Source organism: Alexandromys fortis, unplaced genomic scaffold, assembly GCF_014885135.2.
Source record: "Alexandromys fortis isolate MF-2015 unplaced genomic scaffold, M_Fortis_MF-2015_v1.1 scaffold_1, whole genome shotgun sequence".
In the NCBI taxonomy this organism is placed as follows: Eukaryota; Metazoa; Chordata; class Mammalia; order Rodentia; family Cricetidae; genus Alexandromys; species Alexandromys fortis.
In genome coordinates, this window is record NW_026067927.1 from 15,420,595 (window position 1) to 15,446,849 (window position 26,255).

Below are 26,255 nucleotides of genomic sequence, written 5' to 3' on the forward strand. Positions count from 1 at the left end.
GGATGCACGCATGTGCACGTTGGTGAGGGCAAATACTGCTGTCGTCCTGGAGACTCCAAGTGAACCTACTCTCATGGGGTACACATAGTTAGGGCTCTAGGGAAAGGCAAGCACAAACTCCTGGCGACTAAAGGGATAGAACAGGCAATTAGGAGTTCATTCGAAGGCCAAGCCAAGAAGGGCTAAGTCTGGTGACAGGTACAGAGGTTCTCTGAGCTAAATCAAAGGTTGGGACATCTGTCTCTGACTACTTTCCTCCCAGTCAGTGATCTGCAGTGCCCTGCTGTCCACACTGCACAGAGAATCAGAAACCAGGGTTAAGGAATGGGAGTAAAGCCAAGAGTACGATGCTGGTCCCGGTTAGAGCTGAGCCCTGGACCCACATCCCCATCAGATGAATGGGCAGGACCCAGTACTGAGGCCAGCTTTCCAAGACAGGCAAGGCCCCAGGGCAGCTACAGCATCAGGCTAGGTATAGGTGTCAGCAGAGGAGCAGGCAGGTATGGTTAAGGATTCTGTCATTTCTTTATTGGGGCAGGGATGAACATCATTCTGTAGAGGTCTTTGTGCTGGCCTGTGCATTATCTACACAGATGTACATAGACATACACACCATGCCAGTGCTTTGGGGACCAAGGTCAAGCTCTTCTCAGGGGGATTAGAAAGAAGCTGCTTCTGGATTCTGAGGCTGTGACCCGACTCAGGAGGGAAGCCATTGGTCCCAAGCCAGGGTGTAGTGGACAGTGCTGGGGTCCAGGCACTCTGCTGGGAGGAGCTGGGGTTGACACAACAGTCTGTTCCCTCCCTATACTGGGCTGGTGGTCAGGTCCAGCCCTGCCCGAGGCAGGTTCTTAGGCATCTTGTGGCCTCATCTGGAGACCCTGAGTGCTTCATGGGCCACCTGGGCCCTTTTCATGCCAGGCACATCAGAGGATAACCCTGCGGTCCAGGTGATCACCACGTCCGCTGCGCTGGTGTCTTACTTCCAGGTGCTGTTTCTGGACTTTCTCAAAGTGCTGCAATAGCTCTGTGTAGTCGATGCTGGGGGAATCACCTTTCTGGGACTTGGGGGCAGTCTTCAGACTGTCTCTGGGAAGATGGGCAGAAGTCAGAATCAGTGTCTGCATCATGGCAGGTACTGGTGAGATTCAGTTTCTTGGCATGTGTGTGACATGACCCTGTCCAGCAACACCTTTCTAGCATCCAGATCCACAGTACTTGGGGTCCCATGGCTATTCCCTTTCCTGCAGCTGGTGGGAACAGCCAATACACTGCCTGGATATATCTCAGCCTGTGGGCTGTTGATGGTGCCCAGAGCAGGCACTGCACGGGGAAGCATTTCCTGTTTACCAGTGGCTCCCTTTGGGGTGAGAGCCAGGGCTAGCAGCCAGCCCGGAAGCCAGCTGGGGCCTGGAACAGGGTCTGGGGAGAAGGGGGAGGCAGCAGCTCAGCCCTTTCTCAGTAGCATGGCTGGTGCTGCGGACAGCTGAGATTACTGAAGTCTTTTTGCTGGGCCTGCAAGTTGGCAGGGCAATGGGTCCCAAGGCTTGCAGTCACCACTGCCGCCAGAGAAGAAGAGCCGATCTCCCCACTGGACATGGTGATGGCACCTACATTCCTGCTGCTACCATTCTTTGTTGTATACAGCCGAAGAACCACACAGTTGCGCACTGTGTACCTACAGTGCACACGGTCCTCCCGATTGATGTACCAACCGTGTTGCCTCACATCAACTGTGTTTAGCTTGCCACTCTGGTTCCTGTCCCCCTCCGAACTTCCAGCATAGCCTTATGTGCCCCTCCCTCAATGGCTTGGAAGCCCTGGCAAAGGGTTTCATGAAGACTGTGGGCCACTCAGCTAGGTGGACTTCCTAGGACCTCTGTGTTGGTGAAGAGGCCCCAGCATTGCTGGTGTTGAAAGCAGCTGGGGAAATGAGCTAGGCAGGCCTGGCCTAGACACTTGACCTGGGGCATGTTGACTCCATTCCTATTCTGTAAAGGAGGCTGCCACAGGAGCCATGTCATGGCGTGAGTATAAGGTTCCCTCCTGATATTACACGAAAGAGACTTGCCTGGTGTCCAGCCCTAGTTCAGGTATGATGGGCAGCTACACACAGCTGCCCAAGGCTGGTGCACCTGGCTGCGGTTTAGACTAGGGAGATATCACAGAGCTTCCACAATGGTACCTTCCCCAGTGAGGTTGGCTGAAGTTGCAGAGTGTTGCAGCCTGTCCAGCTTCAGGCCAGGATCAGGGCATAACTGCTCCCAGATTCAACTTTTGGGGACTTGAGTCATCTTCCACATGCTAGCCCACAATTCTCTTTCCTTTCTTTCAAGAAGGACAAACTGTCTGAAAACATCTTAGTATGTGTTCCTGGGCCTTGAGCCATTGCCTCCTGAGCCAGGGCTTGATCACTGTTGGCTGGAGAGTGAAAGTGGCCTGGTGATGCCTACCTGGCTGTCATTTGGGGGCCTCTGCTGCTGGTTGACTCTCCTAGGAATGGGAGAAGAGGCCTCTCTGGCCCAGCAGCTATTGGGAGAGGGAACAACCCAGATTCCTAAGAGGGGAGAGGGACTTGGAGCTTCTAGCCCTAGGTCCAGGGTGTGGCCATTATCCAGATAATTTAGTCTGGGACAGGGGAGATATTCGAGGGGGGGGGGGAGGTCCGTGAGTCTACATGCTGTCTTGACAATACCCTTAAAAAACACGGAGCCTAAGTCCAGAACAGCAACCAGTAAGAGGGTTTGAGGGGTGTTCTTCGTTTTGTCAACTTGACACAAACTAGAGTTGCTTGGGAAGAGGGAACTTCAACCGAGGAACTACCTTCATCAGACTGGCCTGTGGGCATGTATGTGGGCATCTTTTGATTAATGATTGATGTGGGTGGTGCCATCCCTGGGGAGGTGGCCCTGGGTTGTGTAAGCAAGCGTGCTGCACAATCCATGCAGAGTAAACCCATGCTTTCCTCCATGGTCTCTGCTTCAGTTCCTGCCCTGCCCTCTCAGTGATCAACAGTGATTTTTCACAGCAATAGAAAGCAAACCAGGACAACGAGATACCCAGGGTCGGGGCTGGGGAAGCAGCTGTACCTTGCTCTCTGGGACCTCAGAGTAGTGAGCTGTTCTGCCTCATGGTAAGGGGATCCTTCCCTGCCACGAGCAGCCCTGCTGCTTGCTTGAGACAGCATCTCATGTACCTCTCAGGCTGGCCTTCCTATCCAAGGACACCCTTAACTCCTGATTCTCCTGCCTTTACTTCTCTAGTGCTTGGGTTGTAAGCATCACCCTACCCACCACAATGCCATGTTTCCTTTCCCACAATCCTCAGGTACTGGTTGGCAGGGTGAGTAGTGACGCCACAGTCCAGAGCTGACACGCTCCCCCCCACCTACCATGTATCTGCTGCCAGCTCTCCTTTAGGGACCTCTCGCCCCACTGAGGATGGCTAGAGCCTGAGTGGCCTGTGCTCCCCAACCCTAGTGAGAGCCGGGGAGATGTGGGTGAGCGAGCGCATAAACCTCCCCAGCTGTGCTGCTTGCAGGCCGCCTGTCTGCCACCTGCCTGCCCCACCCTCCCTTTCCAGAGTGTGAGCTGCCCCTCTGCACCCAGCCCTGTAACCTGACTCCTCCCCCAGCTGTCTGTTTCCATGCACATCCCCATTCAAACTTCTCAGGTCCTTGAAAGGCAGGAAGGCTGAGAACACCTCAACACCTCCTGCCCATTTACTCCACAGATGTATTTACCAAGAAACTGGGAGCCCAGAGAGGGCATGGAACTTGCCTGAGGCCACACAGCAAAGCTATGGAGAACTTGGGACAGATCCTATTCACTGACCCACATAAGAATCTTCTACACAAGGGCCCCATTCCTTGGGCTCAAGATTCTCTTGATGGACCATACAGAGGCTGAGGAAACCCTTTTACCTAGTTTCTCTCTGGGGATTTATCTTGCCCTTGACTTGTACAGCTTCTCCCCCCCCCCCCCAGACAAGAAAGGTACTCTGGGAAGTGGTAGGGTTTGTGGCCTGGCCTGAGGTCTCTCCCAGGGCAGTGCCCTTCCTTCCCGCACCTCATCAGTGCCTGTAAAGGACAGGCCGAGGAGGCGTGCTGCCATCTCAAGGCCTCTCTCCTCTCAGAAGCAGGAGAGGAGTCCAGACCAGCCCAAGCCTGCAGTGGCTTCCCTGCATCCTGGGTGTACTCAACACACCAAGTGTTCCAGACTTCACTTGGCTGAAACTCGGAGCTGAAAGACATGGCACAAGGGTGACTGGGAAAGGGGCAGGGAAGGTGGACTGGGCAGCAGGCCTATCCTGAGGCTGTCTGCATCTACCCTTAGGGCAAACGCCTGAGGCCTTCGCTGCAGCAAGGCGCCAGGCCTGCTGAGTGGCTCCAATGGCCTAGGAGGGAATTCTAGACACATAGGGCAGCTGATGCAAGCTGGGTGCACTCCATTCAGCGTAAATCTTCTCAGTGGCTCTGCTTGTTTCCATGGTGACCTGACAAGTGAAATTTTCCATCTCCAATGCCAAATGCCTGTGGATGAGGCAAAGCCTCCAAGGGTTACCAAATATAGACACAGCCCAACAGGCTGTGGGGCTAGGGCCAGCAGAGGGTTCAGGGTGGGAGCCTGGACCCCCCTGCCCAGAGGATGCCAGACAAGTTTTTCCTGAGAGCAGGACCCTAGTAGAGTAGCTCTGGTGCATTCTTGCCTTCTGTTCCTCTGGCGTGGTGGGAAGGTCCTAGTGATGCTGCGGCTCTCAGAGGGCCAGGTTTGAACATCTACTAGAATGGAAGGGAAGGCATCTAAGCCTGGGAGGTGCCTAAGACTCGGCTCTACTTGACTCTCAAGACCCTCACTCACTCTCCATCTCTGGAGCTCCTTCTCCAGGAGCCTCTGCTGGGCAAATAGCTCAAACTGAGGCTTAGTCTCTCTGAGCTCCCCCAAGCTGCTCAGGAAAGCATGGTTATATATTTCTGCCCCGTGAACACTCCCAGAACCTCCCATCTTGGGATCTGTTGTGGATCTGAAGACAAAAGAAAGGAAGTTGTGGGGTGGACAGGGAGGGCTGAAATGACAATCAAGTACAGGAACAGGGCACCAGAGCAAGCCGCTGGGATCTCCCAGGGGACAGGCCTGAAGGACAGCAGTGCCCTGGGCCTAGCACTCACTCAGTCTGCAGCAGCTCAGGGTTGGGCACACACTGGAGCCGGTGAGACAGCAGCTGGAAGGCACTGCTCTGCGGCAGCAGCATGAGCAGGCCGTACAGGGCCTTGATCAGGTAAGGGTTGTTCTTCACGTCCAGCAGTTGCAGGCGCAGATCTGCAGCAGGGCAGAGGGCAGGCGTCAGGGATCCTGGGCCTGCTCTGGCATAAACTAGCCCAGATCCCCTGCCTTATCCTGTCTGGGAGAGGACTGGACCTAGCACCGCTAGGCTGAGACACACCTGTCTTAGGATGAAGAGTGGCTCCTCTACAGCCAGCCAGGCCTCCCGAGAATTTTATGGCCATGACCTAATTTCTCCCTACCCACCCATTTGACTGACCTATCTAGCAGCCCCTTAGCCTAAGATTCCCAAACCTGCTGTTGGGCTAGGCCCACCTTCCCTAGACCCAGCTGCTTCCTTGGTAATGAGAACTGGGGGGTGGGGGCTTATAGAATAACAGATTCCCCAGTTGGCTCTGCACGTGCCAGCACGTGAGCTATAAATAGGGTGAGCTGGAGAGAAAGAGTGGATTAGGGCTTTGCTAAGGGAGGGCAGGATGGGAAAATGCCTTTTTGTGTAGCGAGGCACACACCAAAGCCTCGAGTGTCTGGGAGGTGATTTAGATATCCAACTGAGACCTCTTTAAGGGCAGGGACACCCATGATCTCTGCCCAGCATCTATGTCAACCCCAGGAGTCTAGACCTGCTAGTGACCACCTGCATCTCAAGGTGGCTGCAGCCCGTCTGAGGCCTGATGGGAAGACTGGATTGGGAAGATGCTTTCCTTCCCCTCCTGGGCCTTTGTAGTAGCAATGCTCCTCCTGTACCTTAGACCTTGTCAGACATTATGTGCAGACAGTGAGCCACACCTTCCAGAGAGTGGCCCCGAGCCTTGGAGAGTAGTCTTGCCTCCCAGCAGGAGTTGGGCAAGGAGTCTGGGAGGATGCTGGGAGCCTGAAAAGTCAGGCCCTGGTGCCAGGTAGCAGAGGACTGGGTGGCCTCTCATAGTTCCTCCTCTTATCCCAAGAGGTGGAAGCCATGGACACCTATGCTATGGTAACATGCATATCTGATACTCATCCAAGTTCCCAGCACAGAACTCCTACAACCCTCAGTCTCTGAAACAAAATGTCATGCATGCTAATGCACTGAAGGTTGAGCTGATCACAATGGCCAAAGTAAATCAGCCATGCTTAAATCATGAAGCTCTCATAAAAACACAGGCTTGGTTTGGGAAAAGCATGCCCTCCTTTTCCTCCAATTCTACTGTAGCATCCTTTATGAGAAGCAGTAGCCGTGCTTCCCAGAGTTCTGTGAGTCACTCAAGCAAACTAAACAAACCCAATGGCTTGTGTGAGCCCTAATGTATATATAGCTGGAGAGTCAGAAGCCCAGGACCGGTGAGACTGGATGCTAGCTCTAGGTAGGCTGTATGAGGACTGAACTGCATTGGAGGATGTTCAGCTAGCTGAGGGAGCAGGGAGGAACACCTGTTAGGGTCACAGAAGAATTGACCTGCAAGGTGTGTGCATAGGCAAATTTATTACTATGCACACAGCTCTGGGGCAGCCTGAACCTACTTCCAGTTCTTTCTTCCCTTTGGGCCTCAAGGAAACTAAGCCTTGCATCTTTGCTGTCAGCACTATCCCCACCTTATACTTGATCAGCCCTAACCTGCCTTCAGGGGAGCCCCTCTACCCCATGGGGCCCTCAGGAAGTGAGATGCTAGGCAGGGCATGCTTTAGACAGGTTGAGAAGAGGGTTTCCTTCCCGCTCTGCTGTCTCCAGGACCTGAGTCACTGCAGCACCTGCTGCTTGGAGCAGCTGGTCCTTTTACTGTGGGAGCTGGGCAGGAGGATCCTTGAGTCCTGCATTTGCTTTTGGGTTCCGGGTAAAGGCTGATTGCTCGGTCAAATATGCCAGCAAGAGTTAGAGGCCCAGGTGGTCACCCAGGCTAGGAAGGTGGCTGCAGCCAGGGTTGCCTCTGGCTTCTCTACCACACTGTAAACACACGTGTTATATGGAGTGCTTTGGGAACAGGCGCTGCATGTGTGGAGGTGCCAAGAGTTGTGCTCGCCCAGCTAGCGCTGCTTCTGCACATTCAGCCTGGGTGTTACTCACCAGCAGCTCCTACCCATTTGCTCCTGGCAAATGCTCTCTTCCTCAGGAGAGGAGAGGGCACAGCTCCTGGATGATCAGGAACCCCGGGGACTCAGGCCAGAGGCAGTAGGCCGGGAAGGAGCAGCTAGGGACAGCCCCAGGGCAGGGTCTGATGGGTTTTGTGTCAGCACTGGCCTGTGTGTATGTGACCCCCATTTTAAGAAAATGGACAACATTAATTCTGATGCCATGCACCCGATCCCACTCCAGCTGGCTTCTTATCACAATCACTATCATTTCTTAATAGTACGCTCTTGACATTCTAGAACACTCCTGGGGTCACTGCCCTCTTTTCCCTCTCCAAATTCAGTCAAGATGGTATCTAAACTTGGCTCTAAAGCTCCCCTTCTCCCTCCGGGCCAGTTGAAGGTCACAGCAGGTCTATGGTGCTGTTAGAGGCAGGGGTTTGGACAAGGACTCTTACATGTAAAGATGGGACACTCAATCAGCTGCACCAGTTTGTCCACCTCTGTGAGGAAGTCCACGGTGACCTCCAGGTCCCCACTGGGTGGGCGGTCAAGGAAAGTCTCACCATTGGGAGTGTCTGTCCAAGGAGTGGCAAAGGATGGACCCCAGAGCCTGGGCTCAGAGTTCCATGTGTCCCTCCCCGAGACCTAGTTTACAGTGTACAGCCTGGCTCTGGGATTTAGTACACGAAGAATATATATCTACTTTCTCTGCCTTTCTGTCCTTCTAGCTGGAATGTGGCCCAGCTGTCCCTTTTGCATAGGTGCTTGGATTCTGCTCCCACAGCTGTCCTTTGCCTGCCTGGGCCCACAAAGACACTTATTGTGGCCCTGTAGCTCAGCAGGAGGGGGCTGGCAAGAGAGCACCCTGGTTTTTGCCTGAGAGGACAGCTCCTTAGCAGGTTAGGGAAGCTTGGGAACTGGCCAGTGAGTTCTTGGTGTCTGGGTCACATAAGAGTCTGAGAAGGGCAGGCTTAGGCTTTGGAAGGATGCCAGGCAAGAACATACAAGACCCTTCATTGAAGCCTGCATGGCCAACTTCTGGCCCCTTACAGCAGGACAGTCTTATTTCCTGAATATTGTTCTGCTCCTAGGACATAAATCAGGTTCAAAGATAAGGGTGTTTTGCTTCTCAGTGGTAGATTAAAACAAAAATTCTGACTCTGGATGCCTGGTAAGGCAGGTAAGACCTGTGTCTGTGTGGTAGGCTCCTGGCTTCCACAGTTTCACCATGTGAGCCAACTTCAGGCCTCCCCAGCATGTTCTTGTAACAAAACCTTTTTTCTTTCTTTCTTTCTTTCTTTCTTTCTTTCTTTCTTTCTTTCTTTCTTTCTTTCTCTCTCTCTCTCTCTCTCTCTCTCTCTCTCTCTTTCTTTCTTCTTTCCCCTCCCTTCCTTCCTTCCTTCCTTCCTTCCTTCCTTCCTTCCTTCCTTCCTTCCTTCCTTCTCTTTTTTTCAAGACAGGGTTTTTCTGTAGCTTTGGACCCTGTCCTGGAACTAGCTCTTGTAGACCAGGCTGGCCTCGAACTCACAGAAATCTGCCTGCCTCTGCCTCCCGAGTGCTAGGATTAAAGGTGTGCCCCACCACCGCGAGGCTAAAAAAGCAATCTTTTTCTTTGGTTTAGGTTTTTGGGAGACAAGGTTTCTCTGTAGCTTTGAAGCCTATCCTGGAACAAGCTCTTGTAGACCAACTAGGCTGGCCTTGAACTCACAGCTATCTGCCTGTCTCTGCCTCCTGAGTAACAAAGCCCTTTCTATTCATAGAAGGGGCAGGAGATACAGAGAACTGAGTATCCCATCTCTTCTCTCACTCAGCCTGTCTCTACTCCTGAGCTTTTCCAGGCCTACCTCTCCTTTGGGAGGCTCTAAAGGGGCTGTTTACTGATAACAACCCTTTCCTGAACATACCCCATTAGCACCCCTGGCGGAAGGCCTTGGTGATATCCAAGCCCTGGAACTAAGTACAGGAAGATGGCAGCAGGGCCACACCTGGTCCTTACTGGGGGAACTGAATGACAATGAGAGGATACAACTTCTGGATGAGGTCATAGGCGTGCCGGTAGTTCTGGGTGAGGAAGCAGAGTGACACGGTGGTGACTGGGTTGTGGCACCAGGAACGGTACAGGCAGCAGAAGAGGTTCTGGCTTTCCTGGGGAGAGGTGCAGCAGTTAGAAGGCTCGGCTTCCTGTCACTGGGTCCACACGGGGCCTACAGAAGGAAGGACCTTGAGGGGCTGTGACATGGGGCTCTTGGGGGCAGCTGGGATGCCAGCTCAGCACTGGGCTGTGTTTGGCAGCCCAGCTGGGAACAACTGTCACAAAGGAAATGCTGACAGCTCCTCAGACCCTGTCATTACCTCTTGGCCTCACAGAGCCACGTGGTAGTGGCAGCAAGGGCCTAGTCAAAAGTGAGCCTTCCCTTTGTAAGCTGGCATTTCTGCCCCTGGCAAAATGACAGTAATTGTCTTTCAGAACTCTGTGGTTCCAGAGCCTGGGGCTGGGAAGAAATTTCCTCAGGGGTGAGGCTCCTTTACTCATCTCAGATCCACCTTGCCTACTTTGGCAGCCCATCTCCTGCTCTCAGTGTACCAGGAAACCCGTCCTGCAGCTGCACCCACGCTTAGGGAGCCCCTGAGCAGGAGGAAAATTCTTAAAGCCTCTGCAAATGTCTGCAGGGAACCACAGGAGCAGGGCTGTGGCCTGGATCATTCCAAGTCACTTGGCCTCAGAAATCCTCATAGACACAGACTAAATGTCCTTGAGTCTCCCATTGAGGGGTTGAGGTAGGGTCATGCTGGGCAAGGGGCAGAGGAAAAGTGACCCAAACCCAGACTGGGAAATAAATCCCTGGCATTATGCATCCATGATGGCACCAGTCCCTGTGAGCTGAGGGAAGCCCAATGTCTTGGTCAGATCATGTGGGCACTCCCAGGCCTGCAGTGTCTCTGCTTTTTCTGATCTAGCTTTGGGCATCCTTACCCAAAGCCTGGGACAGGAAACAGTGAGATACTATGACAGGCAATTTATGAGACAGATGTGTCCAGCTGTGGGAGTGGGGCCAGAGCAAGGAGGAATACAAGGAGAGCAATTAACCCTTTGTTTTCCAGCAGTACTTCAATTTTGACTGTGAGAAGGGACTTTGCTGAGCAGAGAACCTGGAACCAGCAGGCCTGCTTCCAAAGGGCTAGTGAAAGGTGGGGCAGGAATTGAGAAGAGCATGTGGACCCAGCCTGGGACAGGGAAGACTCCCAGTTTACCCCCATGGACCTCCTGGGACCAGCTAAGGAGTGAGCTGAGTGCCTGTGCACCCACAGGTCTAACACCGGGGTCAGAGGAGTACCAGAGTCTTCAGGTCCTTGAGCTGGTTTCTCAGCTGGAAGAGCTCAGTGGAGGTGAGCAGGATAGTATTGAGGGTGTGCACCATGGTGGACGCGAACTTGAGGTCCTCCTCCCGAAGCAGGATGTCTGCCATGGAGTGGAAGATGTTCTCTGCATTCAGTAGGAGGCAGAGCTGCCTGGAAAACAAGGCAGAAAGGGTCACACTACAGAGCTTTTCAGGGTCCCAGAGGAATCGTCTCTTTCTTAGGGGTGTAGGGGCCTCAATGCTGGGGTATATGTGGGAATGGGACTTCAGAGCGCACAGAGTACCTGCTCTTTATTTTCCAACATCACCTACCTTGATCCAGAAACCAGGGCTTTTATATGCTTCATCTGTGTCCCCCCCTCCCCCCCGCCACAGAACAGTCAGGCCTTTGGCCAGGGATGCACCAAGATACCTTCCTAGGATTTTACATACATCAATAATGCTTCCCCATGCCAAGGTGTTCTGCCCTCTTGGACCTTACTTCTCTCTAGACTTCATCTTCACTTGAAAATATCTCCACGCCCAGGTCATGAAAGCTCCTTGGGGTCGGAGTGTCTGTTATTCAGTTGTAGCCTTAGCTAGAGGGATCCCTGCAGGTCACTGGTGCCAGCAGCATTTGTGAGCTGAATGGACTCTACGTCAATGCAGTGGCATAGGGAGGTGAAGCAACTGGACCACAGTAGTGCCTGGCTCCACTAGCCCCCATATATTTCTTTTGGTAAGACTTGGGGTAAGGATTGGGCTCTAAGAAAAAGGCTCAGTTATCAAAGAGGAACCAAGGGGCAAAGGCAGGAGCCTTGTGGCTTCAAACCCAGGCAGGTGATCCCAGGCAGGTGATCCTAGTATCTCTGTAGAGCAATTTCTTAATCTTTTAAATGGGGGAAATACCTGTCTAAAATAGGGGAAGTAGTGTGTGGTGCATGACACTCAGGGACAAAAGCCTCCACGGTACAGATGACAGTCAGCAGGCAGGTGGTAGCCCTTCTGTAGAAATCAGACAATATTTCCCAATCCCACCCACTCTAAACAAGCCCTGTCTCCAAGGCTGTGGGACAGCAATGTTCAAAAAGGGCAGGCGAGGGAGGAAAAGATCACTGACAAATGGCCACAAGTGTCTGTCGCCTGCAGCTGCTGCCGTCTCCATGACAGAGACCAGCAGCTGAACGGCTGCCAGGCAGTGCTTCCCAAGGACCCCAGGTCAGTCAGGCTGGGACTTGCAGCAGCTGGAGGGTTAGGGATGGTTTGGAGGAACGGGAAAGGCTGAGAAGAAGCAAGAAGGCACCATGGTCTCCTGCTGTCCCAGAGAACCTGGGGAATGCTGACGGTGCTAGAGGTCAGGTGGTGGAGTTTTCTGGAATGCTTCTCTTTGCCACTGGTTCCCCTCTACCTTACCTGACTGTGGCACATCCCTTTCTCTCTGGTCCTTGTCTCCCAGTGGGCTCGAATCCCATGAATATGCTCAAAGTGGCCTAGAGTCAGTGACTTCCACATGTGCTCTCCTGCCCTGTGCCTCATTGAAGGGACTCTAGAGGGGACAGTCTTGTGGATATCTCCTAGGCAATCTGAGCGGCATAGGACAACAATGAGATCCTTTGTGTCCCTGCAGATTCACCTTCTTGTAGTAGTAAACTCCATACTATCCACTCAGCTTTATGATCCCCAGTCCTTCATCCTGGTCCAGCCATGTGCTCAGGGCTTTGCCTATGAGCATCCCCACCTCAGTATCATCTCCTGTGGGCTACCACTGTCCCGGGGAAAAAGCCAGCATGTCCTGTTGGTCATTCCCAAGACATCTCTCAGTTTGACTCCCTGCTCGCTTAAAAGAAAATTATTTACTTTAAAAATAATTTTATTATTCCTAATTGTGTGCATGTGTGTCTATGTCTTAGTACAGGTGTCTGCAGAGGCTGGGGACCTTAGGTGTTCCGGGAGCAGCAGTTACAGATGGTTGTGAGATGCCCAATGTAGGTGCTAGGAACCAAACCTGGGTCCTCTGTAAAAGCAGTATGAACTCAAAAAGCTAAGCCCTCTTTCCAGGTATTCCCACACCGAATTGGACAAACCTAAAAGCAGACACAAGCTGGCCCCTCCCCTTCTTAGGGCCTCATCTTTGGCTTCCGGTTGGACCTACTGTGAAGCCCAGCTTCTGCTGCTAAGTACAAAACCGCTCTAGCCTCAGCGTCAGGGACTCTACCACATCTGCTGTGCTGACTTCTGGCCATCAAGGTCTCATGTCCACTCTGTGTCCTGGGGAAGCCTGGGTCTGATGTGCCTTCCCTGCCTGCCAGACTCTTCTAGGAGCAGGTGCTATTTCTTTCAGAGCGCTGTCGCTGCAGCCGCACTTTTGCTAGGCTCTTGTCTCTCACACTAGGTCTTGCCTGCAGCCCTCAAGTACCTCAAGCTAGGAAGGCCTGATGCTCCATCACCATGGCTGGATGGCCCTGCACGAGGGGACCCGGCTCATCTTGTCCAAAGGCTTCATGTACAGAGACTGGGGAAATGACTCAGTGGTTAGTGTGCTATGTAAGTGTGAGGACCTGAATTTGGATCCCCAAATGTATCCGAATGCCAGGTGGGTATGACGGCCAGCCTCAGAAGGTGAAAGTGAAGTGAGATCCCTAGTGCAACCTAGCCAGACTAGCCACGTCGGCAAGCTCTAGGCTTGAGACCCTACCTGAAAGAATGAGAGAGCAGCTATTGAAGACAGGTCCCAACGTCAACCTTGGGCCTCTACATGCATGTGCACACATGAAAAACATGCCCCCCACTACATACACACAAAAAACGGAAAAAGAGTAAAAAGGCACATGGACAGGCCTGTAGGCACTATTGTGCCCAGTTCCGGCACTTCTTTGCTCAGCCACAGGCAGGTTCCTACTTGCTGTAAATGCTGTTTGGCAGACAATGGACATCTACACTTGAACTTATCCCTATACCAGACAGGCCAACCCAGGACTGTCCTGCTCTGTCTTTCCCGACTCCCTTGGGAAGCCAGTTTATCCGAGGAAGGCGCCAGAGCACACGTGTCCATGTACATAGCTGCTGCCCTCTCGGCTTTACTACTGTAATGAAACACTTGAAGCAGTAACAAAAGGATTCTTTGGCTCACGGGTCTGGAGGCAAAGGGTGAAGCAACACTTCCATCAGAAGCCAGGAAGCAGAGAGAGAGAGAGAGAGAGAGAGAGAGAGAGAGAGAGAGAGAGAGAGAGAGAGAGAGAGAGAGAGAGAGAGAGAGAGAGAGAGAGAGAGAGAGAGAGAGAGAGAGAGAGAGAGAAGAATAGAATGCTTGCATCTTCTCCATCAGGAAGCAGGGGAAGGACAGCCCCAAGTTCTATCACAGGACTGCACAGGCAGCCACAGTTCCCATGTGCCTAGCACTGGGGTATGGACAAAGTCTTCCTGTAGCTTTCTGCAGTTTGCAGAGAAGAGTAATCTGAGGTTCAGGGAGGACCCATGCTGCCAGCCAGGTCACACAGATGACAGGAGAGGAAAGATGGAGAATTTAGAACCAGAAGAGTCAGCTTTCTGAGCCCGAGTTCTTCCTCTCACTTTGCCTCTTCTGTGCCTGTCCCTGTGCAGGGGAGGCCTGGCAGATGGCTGCCTTGCAGGGCTGCTGCGTCATCGTTTCTCTACTGAGTCCCAGCCCGGCTTGAGCTGCCTGCTTGTCTCTCAAGCATAGCGTCAATAATGGAACACAGCTTGCAAGCATTACACATTTGCCCATATTTTTTAATACCCGTATTAAAGTGCTATTCATCATGAGACAATGGCCTGGAAAGTGCTTGGGGACAAGGCAGAGAGGTGGGGTGGGAGGGAACCTGAACAGGTTCTGTGAAGGGTCCTCTTGTGCCAACCTGGACACGGGTCCAGGAAGCGGCAGGAGGGAAGCGGCTAGGTATGCGTGTGGGTCACGTGCTATTGAGAAAGGGTCTCATTAGGCAGCAGTGTGCTGTTGGCCTTCAACTAGGGCTCATGCTCATGTCACAGCGAAGAGCCTTGTAGATGTGGTTCTCTTCCCCTCCCATTTCATGCCTTCTGGGTGCTGCCTGGATGGGTAATGGCTGCTCTCTGCTTCTCCGATACAGACCTAGGGCTCCCAAAGGAAGAACTGAACACCCCAGGGACTCAAGGGAGGGACTGACCCTTTTCCCTCAGAGCTGAGACAACACTGCTTTGTCCATAGAGACCTAATGTATGCCAGAAGGGCTGCACCACACCTGCCAGGCTGCTGTGGACTTGTGGACCAATGTCCTTTCAATCACTATCCCTGGATAGCTGGCGGAAGCTTTGTCCCCAAGCCCCTACCTGGGACTCACTTATTAGTCCCAACTCTAGAGAACACTGCCCTAAGGCAGCTGCAAGGAAGATCTTACTGGTTCTGTAGTACCTTGGGCCCCCAGGTGACCCCAGAGCCGTTAGTTACTGTGTGTGGCCAGGCTAGGCAGGAGAAAGCTTGACCCAGACCAAGAGAAGAGCCAGGCACCAACAGAGGTCTCCCTCTAGTGTGCCTTCCTTCTGCCGTGTTTTCCTCGGGAACCTGAACTCTACATGTGGCTTTAGGAACATTCTTCCCAGGGCCCCACTCCCTACATCCTTCAAGTACAAGCTAGCACAGTTGCAAGGCCAAACTAGTGTCCCCTTCCGTCTTGTTACCAATCCTTCCCAGGTCTCCTGGTCTCTGGACAATGATGCCAGCCCCCTCCCCAGATTCTTCTGGCTCTGACTTTGAGTCTTGCAAGGGCATGCTGCTGCCCCATGGACCCTCCGGGCCTGACTAGAGGGTGATGCAATGGTGACATATGACCTGAGGGCAGTTGAGGAAGGGGCTATGCCACTCACTGGGCATTCAGGCTGCTGACTTCCTCCCTCCCTTCCCACCCTCTTTCTTTAGGCCTGGTCTGTTTTAGGGAGTGACTGAGGCAGAAGCAGAAAGGCCTCTGACCTCCAGCAGGGGTATCTGGGTAAGCGCTCAGTCCGGAAGGAAGACAGAGGCTCTAGTTAATGAATGTTCCTCCATTAGCTAACCTGCAGACAGTGATAGCCTGCAGTGTTTTTAGGAGCAACCCTAGGCTACCAAGCACAAGTATGAGAAGGGTACCCAAGAAACCTGAGAAAAGTTAAGGGGAAATAGAGACGAGTAACCTCTAGTCAGGAGTCTCTGACATTTCAGACTGTCCCAAAGTCACCGCACCAAGATGACCACCGGCAGGGTACTGAACAACTGGCCTGTGGGGGACAGACTCAACTACAAACCGAAAAGAGATGGCAGCTGGAGGACCCACCTCCCTCACACTGCAACCTTTCCCAGCAGCTAGTAATACCGACCATCTCTGTTCCAGCCCTCGCTTGCCTCCATGCTAGCTGGCCAGTGACAAGCAGGAAACTCAAGAGTCAGCCCTAGCTGGCAAGTCTCAGTATTCCTCATACCTTGCTTGTGTCATATGAGAAGCAGGATTTAGATAATCACTGGCCACCTCCTGCCTGATATAGAAGGTATACCTGCCATCTCACTGAGCACAAGTCTCCAGCTCCAAACATGGCCTCACTTAGTTTTCTTGTGCCTGCTTCTATGGTCTGGCATCAGGACTGGATTCCTTCTATATCCCACATAGGTCCAAAGATCTTTGGCAGGTGTCTGGGCCAAAGTGGCATCTCCAAGCCCGCCTCTGCAAGATGGGCAAATGGGTACCAGCTCCAAGTGCCTCGGTCCACCTGTCTTGAGGCCAGGACAGATCACTATATCTTCTGCCACTGACTCAGCCTTCTGTTCAGTGTCTTTCTTCTCCCTCTGGAGCTTCACTTCAACCCACAAAATACCACACACGGTAGGGGCAACTCTTGCTTCTTCTCTACACTGGCCACTACTAAATGTTCATGTTCCCTTTAATGGCTCAAGGCCGGGCGGCCTGGGTACTCTCCTCCAAATGCTCAGAGTTTCCCAGCCAACAAACCTGGGTACAACCTAACAGCACGGCTAGAAAATGCAGAGGCCAGAGCCATCCCTTGGGAGCGGGCCTGCTCCCTGACTAACAGCTGGGTTCCTTCAGGGGTTTAAACAGAAAGTAACTTCCAGTCAGCAGAAGCTTGGGTGGGAGAAGGAGTGGGCTCCCGGCCGAGGTTCAGAAAGCTCTAGAGTTCCAGTGCACCCTGTTCCTCCCCCATCCCCTTCCCATCCAACTTCCTGCTTCCCAAGTATGAAAAACTGTAAATCTGTTTTATTTATTTCCATCAGTCCTAGGCAGTGTGCCCCTCAGGGCAAAGGCAGCTGTGGTAACCCTGCCAACTCATGCCTTAAAAATCCATCGTGTTTAACGCAGCTGATGTGTCTGATACACTTAAGTTACTTGGAAGGGGAAGGAGGAGGCGGTGTCATGAGGGCTTGTTTTTCTGGGTCTTGCTGAGAGTTGATGGAAAGGGGACAGAAGACAAAGTGAGAGGAAGAAAGGGGCCTTTTGTCCTCTGTGCTGTTTGTCCCTCTGTTCAATAGAAGCTACTGCCAGGCTGGAGGAAGAGTTGTCATAGACACCTGGGTGGGCTCGTCCCAGGGATGGTTTCATTAGGGTGGGAACTGTCAGAAGGAAGCTGACCGAGTTTGCTCTAGGCCCTGAAGTTACAGGGGAGAGCAGGAGCAGTGACTTTGTTTCTTCCACAGCCCAGGGTGGGGTTTAGGAGGCCCCATCATAGGAAGAACTCCACCCTGTCCTCAGAAGTTATCTTTGGCTGGCTCAGGGACTTGCTGGGTCTTATTTTCTTGTGTTTATTACCAGCTCTCCAAGGCACATCCACAGGTGCAATGTGAGCCTCCTTTGTCACTTCCTTGTCACGACAGCCTTCAGCCTCTTCCTGCCCTGCCACCAGTCAGCTCCTAGTATCCTTTCCCAGAGCTGAAGTTGGTTCTTCAAGCTGAGCCCTAGCTCCTTCTTGGTCAAGATAAATTTCTCACGCCAAGGGATGAGACTGGAATGAAGGGATTGGATACTTGTAGAACTGAAAAGCATGTCCAGGAAGGACCAGGGAGCCTGGTCACCTGCTGTGGAATTCAGCCTGCCTGTGGAGCTGTGTGCTGAAAGGCTGTCTCAGCTGGAGTTGATGCTGCTGTGAAGAAACACCATGACCATAAACAGTTTGGGGAAGAAAGGGCTAATTTCTTTTTACAGCTTGTAGTTACCAACCAGGGAATCCAGGGCAGGAACTTGGAGGCAGGAGGCAGAGCCCACAGAAGAATGCTGCTTACTGGCTTGTTCCTGTCTTGTTTAGTCTGCTTCCTATGCCATCCAGGACCACCAGCCCAGGGGTGGCACTGCCTACAGTGAACTGGGAACTCCCTATCAATCATCAATAATAAAAAAATTCACTACAAACTGGGTGGTGGTGGTGCACACCTTTAATCCCATCACTTGGGAGGCCAGGCAGGTGGATCTTCATGAGTTCAAGGCCAGACTGGTAAATAGGGGGCATTTTGCATTTTCTCAATTGAGATTCCCTCTTCCCAAATGACGCTAGTTTATGTCATCCTGACATAAGCCAGCCAGTGCAGAGGCCCAGGGGTAGAATGGGTCTGGAATGTGCTCAGCTGCTACCTGACCACACGGCCAACTCACAGGCTCTGGACCAAGCTGGCACATGGGCTTCAACTTGGAAATTCGTTTTCCAGGGAGACACTAAGGATACCTTTGCTATGGGAGCCATTGGGGCCATCTTATTAATTAATTAATTTTTGATTAATTAATTATCCTCCAGTGCATTCTAGGTAAGAGTTCTACCACTACTCTGCCAGCCCACTGAGGCCTTCTGAGTCTGAGTTTCCTGGAAACTCTCCATAGCCCCAAGGTAGCATAACTGCAAACCACCCTGTACTTGGGACCACCTCTGTGGCAGTGACCACATCTGGCTGCAGCAATGTTGCCCTGTGATCCATGCTAGTAATAGCTCTTAGGGCAATTGCTTGTGTTCCAAGGGGCCAGGAAAGGAGCAGGGCCTGGAATCTGCATGCACAGCCCATAGTCAGGCTTGAACTCAGACCACGGGAGAGGTCAACAGAAATGACTCCAATGACAGATTCCCAGAAACTTGTGTCAGGGGTCCCAGGCCAGCTGCCGCTTGAGGTCCAGAGTGGGAGATTTAATACAATGACTTCTGGCACCCAGGGAGATATGGTCAAAGTTGCTGTTCTGAATCCAGGGCTGATACTGTCAGGGAAACGGCACCCTGAGCTCTAAGTGCCTTGGAGTCTCCTTGGTGACTATCCGAGAGCCACTGACGTAACCGCTTTCCCTTCAAAGCCCTCTGGGCTCTGACCTTCCTAAGCAAGACTTCTTCCTGAGAACATACTATGCCTTCCCTGCAGAGGTGCTTGCCTGGGAAGAGGCTGCTCAGCCTGGCAGGCTCCTTCCGGCCTCAGACCTTCCTGCTCTATATCTCCCATCACCATTCAGCCTGGCTCACATGCTCCAATCCCTATATGCTGAAAGAAATTTAAGTTCAGGACAACGGGGGGGGGGGGGGGGGAGGGGTTGGGGTTATTTGGCCAGACCATGTATGACAGTTACAGAAGAAGCAAACCACCCTCCCTTCCTTTCGACACCTGAGAGCTCCATTCCTATCACGCAGAGATGGCCTTTCCCTCCATCTGTGCCATTCTCCTCTTCAACCTACAGGAGCAGTCCCCTGCAGTGCCTGAGCCCAGTGGGGTCACTCCACTCTACCCTCGAATGGCTGGGGTGACCACTGCCCAGTAGTCTTCCTGTCACCACACACTGCTCTGCTCATTTTCTCTTACTTCATCTAACCATTCCTCAGTGAGTCCTTTTGTTCTAGATGACTGTCACTACTGCTTACGCATCCCATTTACAGATGGCCAGCACTCCCTCCACCTTAGCAGCATGCAGTCAGACACTGAGGCCTTGGCAGGGTTCCCCTGCGCTCCTCTGCCCTACAGCACAAGCTAGTGTGGGTGCAGCAGCTCCAGTGTACATGAGATCATGGCCCAAGGTGACAATGTTTCCTTTCAAATTCTGGCCTTGCAGCTGTAGGTCCAGGTGATCACAGGGATCCTGACACTTGTTCATGTTACATGTCTTCCATAGGATTCAATGTATTCTGAGAGTTCTAACATGGGCCTGCCATTTTGACTTCCAGTAGTACTTCTTAGTGTAAAGTTACCATATCTGGTCCCATCAGTGTCCTCGTTCACCCAGGTGGGCTCCTCAAGCTAGGAAGACACCTACGTGAGGAGCCCTTGGATTTATACATATGATGCTAGAGCTCTCCATAGACCTGCACTGAGACCCCTTCTCTGGAGGCTGGTGTTCTGCATTCCCAAGCTTCCGGAACAGGCTAGAGAGGTACTGTCCAACCTGCCATCAGGGTGGCTGCTCCAGGCACTAGCAATGTCACTCTGGGATAGGGGATTTACCAGTATTTTTAGGAGACGTGCAGCTATAGAGCCTGGCCTCTGCCTTGGGGCTTGGGGGAGAAGGTTCCACCAACCTCCCCAGACCCTGTCTTCATTTCTGCTTGGCACTACACCCTTTTCTTGCGTGAGGTCTCTGCCTATTGTATATTGTCCTGACTTCTGTTCACAAAGAAGGAAAAAGAGACCAACTAGCAGAAAGACCCAGGACTCTTCCGGAAGCAGCGGCTTCCCTGTCAGCCTTGTGACTAGTCTCAGCTCCTGAGGCATCAGCCTCCCTGAGGGAGTAAGATCAACTAGTCACCACTGTGCTGGCACCTGCTGTTCCTGCCTTTCTGGCTGCACCTGACATTCACAGACCACAGCATCCTTCGATCAGAAACTGTGACGACCAACGCTTCTCTGGCCTGCACATCTTTAGTTTAAGGCTTCTGTCAGATCTGATGAACTGAGATGGTTTTCAGTGCTCTGTATAAGAGCCCACTCACAGAGCACTGAACAAGTGGTAGAAAACAGAAGAGGAAGTGAAATACTAATTCCCACTACTGGCAACAAAGAACAAACATTAGAGTAGCCACACTGCAGAGCTTTTTGGAAAACAGTAACATGTTCTGCATCTGAAAGAGTCAGGAGGGCAGCAGAGAGCATAGATAGGGTGAAAAAACATGACCTGGGGGAGCCGCTTCAGGTATCTTTTTTTTTTTAAAGATTTATTTATTTATTATGCATACAATGTTCTGTTAACATATATACACCAGAAGAGGCACCAGATCTCATTATAGATGGTTGTGAGCCACCATGTGGTGGCTGGGAATTGAACTCAGGACCTCTGGAAGAGCAGCCAGCGCTCTTAACCTCTGAGCCATCTCTCCAGCCCCCCCCCCCCCTTCAGGTATCTGAAGCTGAAAAGAAGGTTTCCTTTAATTTGTACCCTTTCTTAATAACAGTCCAGAAGGTTGGAAATATTCCTTCTGCAACCATCTTTTTCAGGGAATTTTAAGATGTATGAAGTAAGTAGGCTTTGGGACCAAATGTTCCCTGTCCAGGATTAAATGCATGGGAACCAGGAGGAGTCTTAGTCATGAGGTATCCTTAGACCCTGGAAGATGCGTCTGTCTCAGGACGTGGTTATAGATCAGGCTCCCCATGAGCAGGGTTTGTGCCAGGGAGGAGGGGGAGTGACTCCCTTCCCCTCAGGATCCCGCAGCCACCCATTGAGCAGAGACCAGCCAGTGATACACCAAGGTTTTGAGACAGAGTTTCTCTGTGTAACAGCTGGCTGTCCTGGAACTCGCTCTGTAGATCAGGCTGGCCTCGAATTCATAGAGATCTGCCTGTTCTGCCTCCTGAGTGCTGGGATTAAAGGTGTGTGCACTGAGAACATAGGTGTTTTAAACACCCACATGCTCTGACCTTCATGAAGAGAGGAGTCCCCTTTCCTCAAAGTCACTGTGCTCCAGCTCAGAGAGCTCAGGGCAGTGTCTAACAAATTCAAGGCTGCCTGAACTACACAGGGAGTTAAAAGCCAGCCCAGGGAACTCAGGGAGACCTTGTTGTCAAATGAAGACAGCTCAGTGGTAGAAGGCTTGCCTGGCTTGTGTTTGATGGCTAGTGTAATGGTGGGGCAGGGAGAAGCCTACACATCTGAGAATCTGGGGACTCCCTTGGGGGAAACTGTCAGTGGCAGAGCCCTAGAGCAGGATTCATGGAAGGTGGTGCCTCACCAGTGGGTGGTAGGACCCTGGCTGGGCAATATGGTGGCAGGGCTTCCCTCTCCTGAGGAACTGGTGCACATTTAACAATGGAAACATGCATTTTACAAATGAGAGGATCAACAGCCGGGAAATGGTATTTTTAGCTACTGTGGCTCTTTGCTTCAAAGGCGTATGTTTCATCTAAAGCCAGGCAAACCTCCTACAAAGTCTGCCTGTTTGCAAGGAGTGATTAGCATAATACGAGTGGGGAAAGGCCAGGCTCCACATGGAGGCAGGAGAGCCTACTACAGGGGGAGGCTTTCTCTTGAAATAGAACTGAACAAATAAGGAAAGTCTTATCAATGGAGTTGAGGCCCCATCTTCACTGGGAGCACCCATCCGCCTCACGCAAATGTCCTGGTTATTACCGTGCATGACACTCCGAAAGGCTAAATGCAGCCACAGCTTGGTCCTGGCAGGCCACCCTTATGTGTGCTATTTAAATACCACTTTTGGGCTAGTGAGAAGGTGCAGCGGGTAGGGGTGCTTGCTGCCAAAACTGGTGACCCCAGCTCTGTCTCCGTTCTTACAAAGTGGAAGGAGAGCACTGATTCCTGTAAGTTGTCCTCCAACTCCACACCTCACGCCCAACATATACAACATACACACAGAAAAACAAAGATGAAAAATTAAATTTTGCTTCTGTCTTGTTCAATTTCTCCTAATTTTAAGCATAAAGGGGCCTTTCTGAGTGGTTGGCAAGAGCCAAGTCATGGCAAACAAGAAGGGTGGGAGGCAGGTGGGAAAACCTCAGGTCACAGGTGGTGTGTCTGAGGGAAGTGTCCCATCAAGGCCACAGACCATGGTTGGCTAGAGCTGCCTCTCCTTGTTTGCTCGATATCTTTAATGTCTGTCTTTTCTCACCTGGATACTGGTCAGCAGCCTGAAGAAGGGACCGTGGTTGTACATGGTGAGGAGACACTGAGACGGTCCTTAAAAAAACCACAGGAATCAAACAGGTTGTGACACACTTCCCAAAGCTGTGGCCACAGATACTTATCTGTGGAGTTAGGTCAGAGACAGGGAACATTTGACAGGCTTCTCTTGTGGCTGTGACACCAGCCACAGTTCTGAGGGGCCTGGACTTTAGGTGGTAGGAGGCTTGCCCTCTACGCATCATTGCTGAATGAGAAGGGAAGGGGAGGACTGATCACGTTTCTTCCTCGGGGCTTCCCCCAGGAAAAGGACAGACAGGTTTTCCTGTGGAGGGTCAGGAAATGGAGTGCTCTCAGATGAAGCACACAGTGGAAGATGCAAGAAATCAATTATCATGCGGCTGGGGGGGTAAGGGTGGGGGTCGGAAGAAGCAGGAGGAGTTGGACTGGGGCAGCCACTCAGGCTTCAAGGGCAGGTGGAAGGAAGGGATCTCTGGGACTTGTCAACTGTTAGGGCCAGGCTTCCGACAGAGGTCTCCTTCAGGAAAGGAGAGGCAGACCTCGATTCATCTGAAAGGAAGGGCTCGGCCATGGGAGAGGAAGGAAATGGGCTCTCCTCAGGAGCGATGACTGGGTGAAGAAAAGTCTAAATTCAGAGGGACCTGGAGAGAACTGGCTGAAACCAGCATCCATGAAGAGTCCCTCACACTCAGGGTGCCACATACTCGGGGTGCCAAGGTTTAAAGCTTAGTTCAGATGATCTGTTTAAATTTTCTCTCCCAAGAACACGGGATTGCCTAGAATGCAGCAAGGTTCCTTGCGAGCAAGCTGTCTGCATCACCTTCCTGACTAACCTCTGGTGTTTCATGACACTAACAGCAGAGGTGTGTGTGTGTGTGTGTGTGTGTGAGAGAGAGAGAGAGAAAGGCTGCAGCTGCTACAGCGGATGAGCGAGCAGAGGTGTGTGTGTGTGTGTGTGTGTGTGTGTGTGTGTGTGTGTGTGAAAGGCTGCAGCTGCTACAGCGGATGAGCGAGCCCCTCCATTTCTTTCAACTCTCTCCTGGCAGGCTCTGGGCCCACATGCCTTCTGCTTCACTGGAAGTTCTAGAGGCATGGAAGGAAGCCAATTATTCACTTGAGCCTCATGCATACCTGCAGCCCATCCTGTATGCTTCAGGGTGGCTTGAGGTGGCAGATTCTTAGAGGGACTTATTCATCCCATTTGGGTGGAAGGACATCTCTGAACCAGGCTCTACCCCTTTAGTGGCTCACTGGGTACTACAGAGCCACTTGTAAAGCAGCCAGCCTGTGCCCCCCTCTTCCTTCTGGGCTCCCTCTCCTTTCAGTCATACACAGGTCATTTTGGGGCCTTGGGCTTAGGGTCAGGAGCACCTCTGCTTTCCTACTCCCACTGAGTCTTACTGACATTTCATGGCTCAGCTCAGGCATCATTTTTTTTTTTTTTCTGGAAGCTTTCCGGGGCTCTTCCACTCCCTAGGCACCCTACCCCCACCCCATCTGCTCCCACAAAGTACCATCATACTGTGATGCTATTGCTTGTGATCATGACTAACCCCAGAGGGCAGGGACTAGCACTGCTTACTGCAATGGGCACCAGGCCCGACACTGGCAAGGACACAGGACAGGCCTGCTCAAAGACGAATGGCTGCTTAGTGTTCTCTGGGCCAGCAGTAGCAATAGCACCATACCGATGCCGGGTAGAGTCTCTTGTGCCCTTACAGAACTGGGGAGGGCCTCTGCACTTGCTCCTAGTAGTTTCGTTCTCAAACTGAGGGCTCCTGCCTGGCCTGACAGCTGTGGCCTAATTTCCAGGGCCATCACTGGGCTCCTTATTTTTACCCATTAGTATTTTTACTGATGATGCCTGGGGGAGTGTGAGGGATTGGAGGTGGGGGAAGGGTGCGGATGAATGGGAGACGTGAGTGCTGTGAGGCTGGAGTCAGTAGTCAGGTGGGAAAGAGGTGGGGATGGACCAAATAATCTTTTTATTTAAATTTATAAAAGGAGTATCCTACCCCCATCACACCCCTTGATTTTCCTCAGTAAGCACTTTCAACAAGGTCACAAATGCACTGGCTCTATAGATTTTTGGCTTCAAACCACACTTCAGGCAGCCTTTAAAAGCTAGTCTTGGCAGAGCTTCATCAAGGCCCAAGGAGAGGGAAAACTAGGGCACTTTTATGCTTGGAGAAAACATCAGTTCCAGGTCACATATTTCTGGCTTTGTGGAAGCTGCAGGGCATCCTTTCCCTACTGGCTCCAAGCTGCACACCCTGTCATAACCAGTACCAGCACTTCCTTCTTCAGAGCAGTCACAACACCGTGTGGCATTCCTTTCTTGTCACTTGTCTACCTGTGCCACTATGGCTACCTTGTCGTAGATGGGCACCACAGTTCAAAGCTGGTGTGGGGCCTATGGTATTCATAGAACAGACTGCTGTACTGAGGGAATCTCTGATCCTGCCTCCAGCTAGGTGAGCCCTCTTCTCCAACTATCCAGGCTCTCGAATCCCCTCTACCTCGCTGTTGCACCACACCCTCCTTGGGACTGTGGAGGCGGGGCTGTGAGGGTCCATCCTGGGCTCCACAAGTGAACAGCTACTTAAAAATAAGAACTTCAGTTTCCTGCTTGTGTGAAAGAACTAGCTGATGGTTGGGGGATGGTTCAGTGTATAGTGCTTGCTATGTAAGCATGGATACCTGAGTTTGGATGGTAGCATGCCTCTGTAATCACCAACACTCCTATATGGTGAGATGGGAGATGGAGACACAAGAATCACTAGAAGCTCACAGATTAGCTTAAAAAGCAAGGTGGAGAGCAAGGACTTACACCCAAGGTTGACCTCTGACATCCACACACACCATGGAATGCGTGTACCTGCACACACACAGATTTACAAAAAAGAACCCTGCTGATCCTTAAGGACCCTCTGGCTGTTCCCTGAGACTCTTGTGGTATAATCTTCAGTAATGGCCTGGGGCTTTGGGGGCATTGGGGCACAGTGTGGAAAGGGACACAAAGCTGGCTCCGCTAGCACCAGTGTTCCCAGTCTCTAACAAGTGCAGTGTTGCTAGTGAAGGGGAGGTGCTGGCCTTCCCTGTGTGCTGCCCACACCCCTGACCACCTCCTCAGTGCCTGCTCCCATGCTGTCCCGGGGCAGGGGTCCCTCTGGGTCACACACATTGCTTTACTCCACTTTGCTCTCTTGGAGGGATGGAGGGAAGAGGCAGTCCCTCCTCCAGGACCACGGAGCTTCACTGGCCTTGCTTCCACTCCTTGCAACTGGCATCTGAATCCAGACCGCAGGGTCTGTTGGGGCTGCCTCCCCATTGTCTACTGTCTTAGATTCTGGTCCCATAAAGAGCTCCTCATCTGTGCCCAGGTTGAACACACAGCTTCCTAGACCAGGCAAAGGCCTGTGCCAGGACAGTAAGGTTCTGGTGCTCTCTGGTCACACTGGTCTAGTGAAATTCAAAGCCTGTTGAGGGCTTTGGTGCTGAGA

At 52.1% G+C, this 26,255-nt stretch overlaps 1 protein-coding gene across 2 annotated transcripts in view; it reads right to left on the reverse strand.

Annotated features, from left to right (window-relative positions):
* Positions 1 to 503: 503 nt before the first annotated feature.
* Vac14 (VAC14 component of PIKFYVE complex) overlaps positions 504 to 26,255 on the reverse strand; it is a 106,115-nt gene continuing 80,363 nt past the window's right edge. The window contains exons 15-19 of one of the 2 annotated variants that reach the window (XM_050143651.1): positions 10,667 to 10,841; positions 9,358 to 9,476; positions 7,787 to 7,866; positions 5,168 to 5,318; positions 504 to 1,089 (exon numbers count right to left, since the gene is read on the reverse strand). In XM_050143651.1, coding sequence (XP_049999608.1) covers positions 927 to 1,089; positions 5,168 to 5,318; positions 7,787 to 7,866; positions 9,358 to 9,476; positions 10,667 to 10,841 — 688 coding nt within the window. In that variant the 3' untranslated portion in view covers positions 504 to 926. Of the gene's footprint in view, positions 1,090 to 5,167; positions 5,319 to 7,786; positions 7,867 to 9,327; positions 9,477 to 10,666; positions 10,842 to 26,255 lie in introns of both variants that reach the window. The other variant, XM_050143652.1, reaches the window with a different exon arrangement.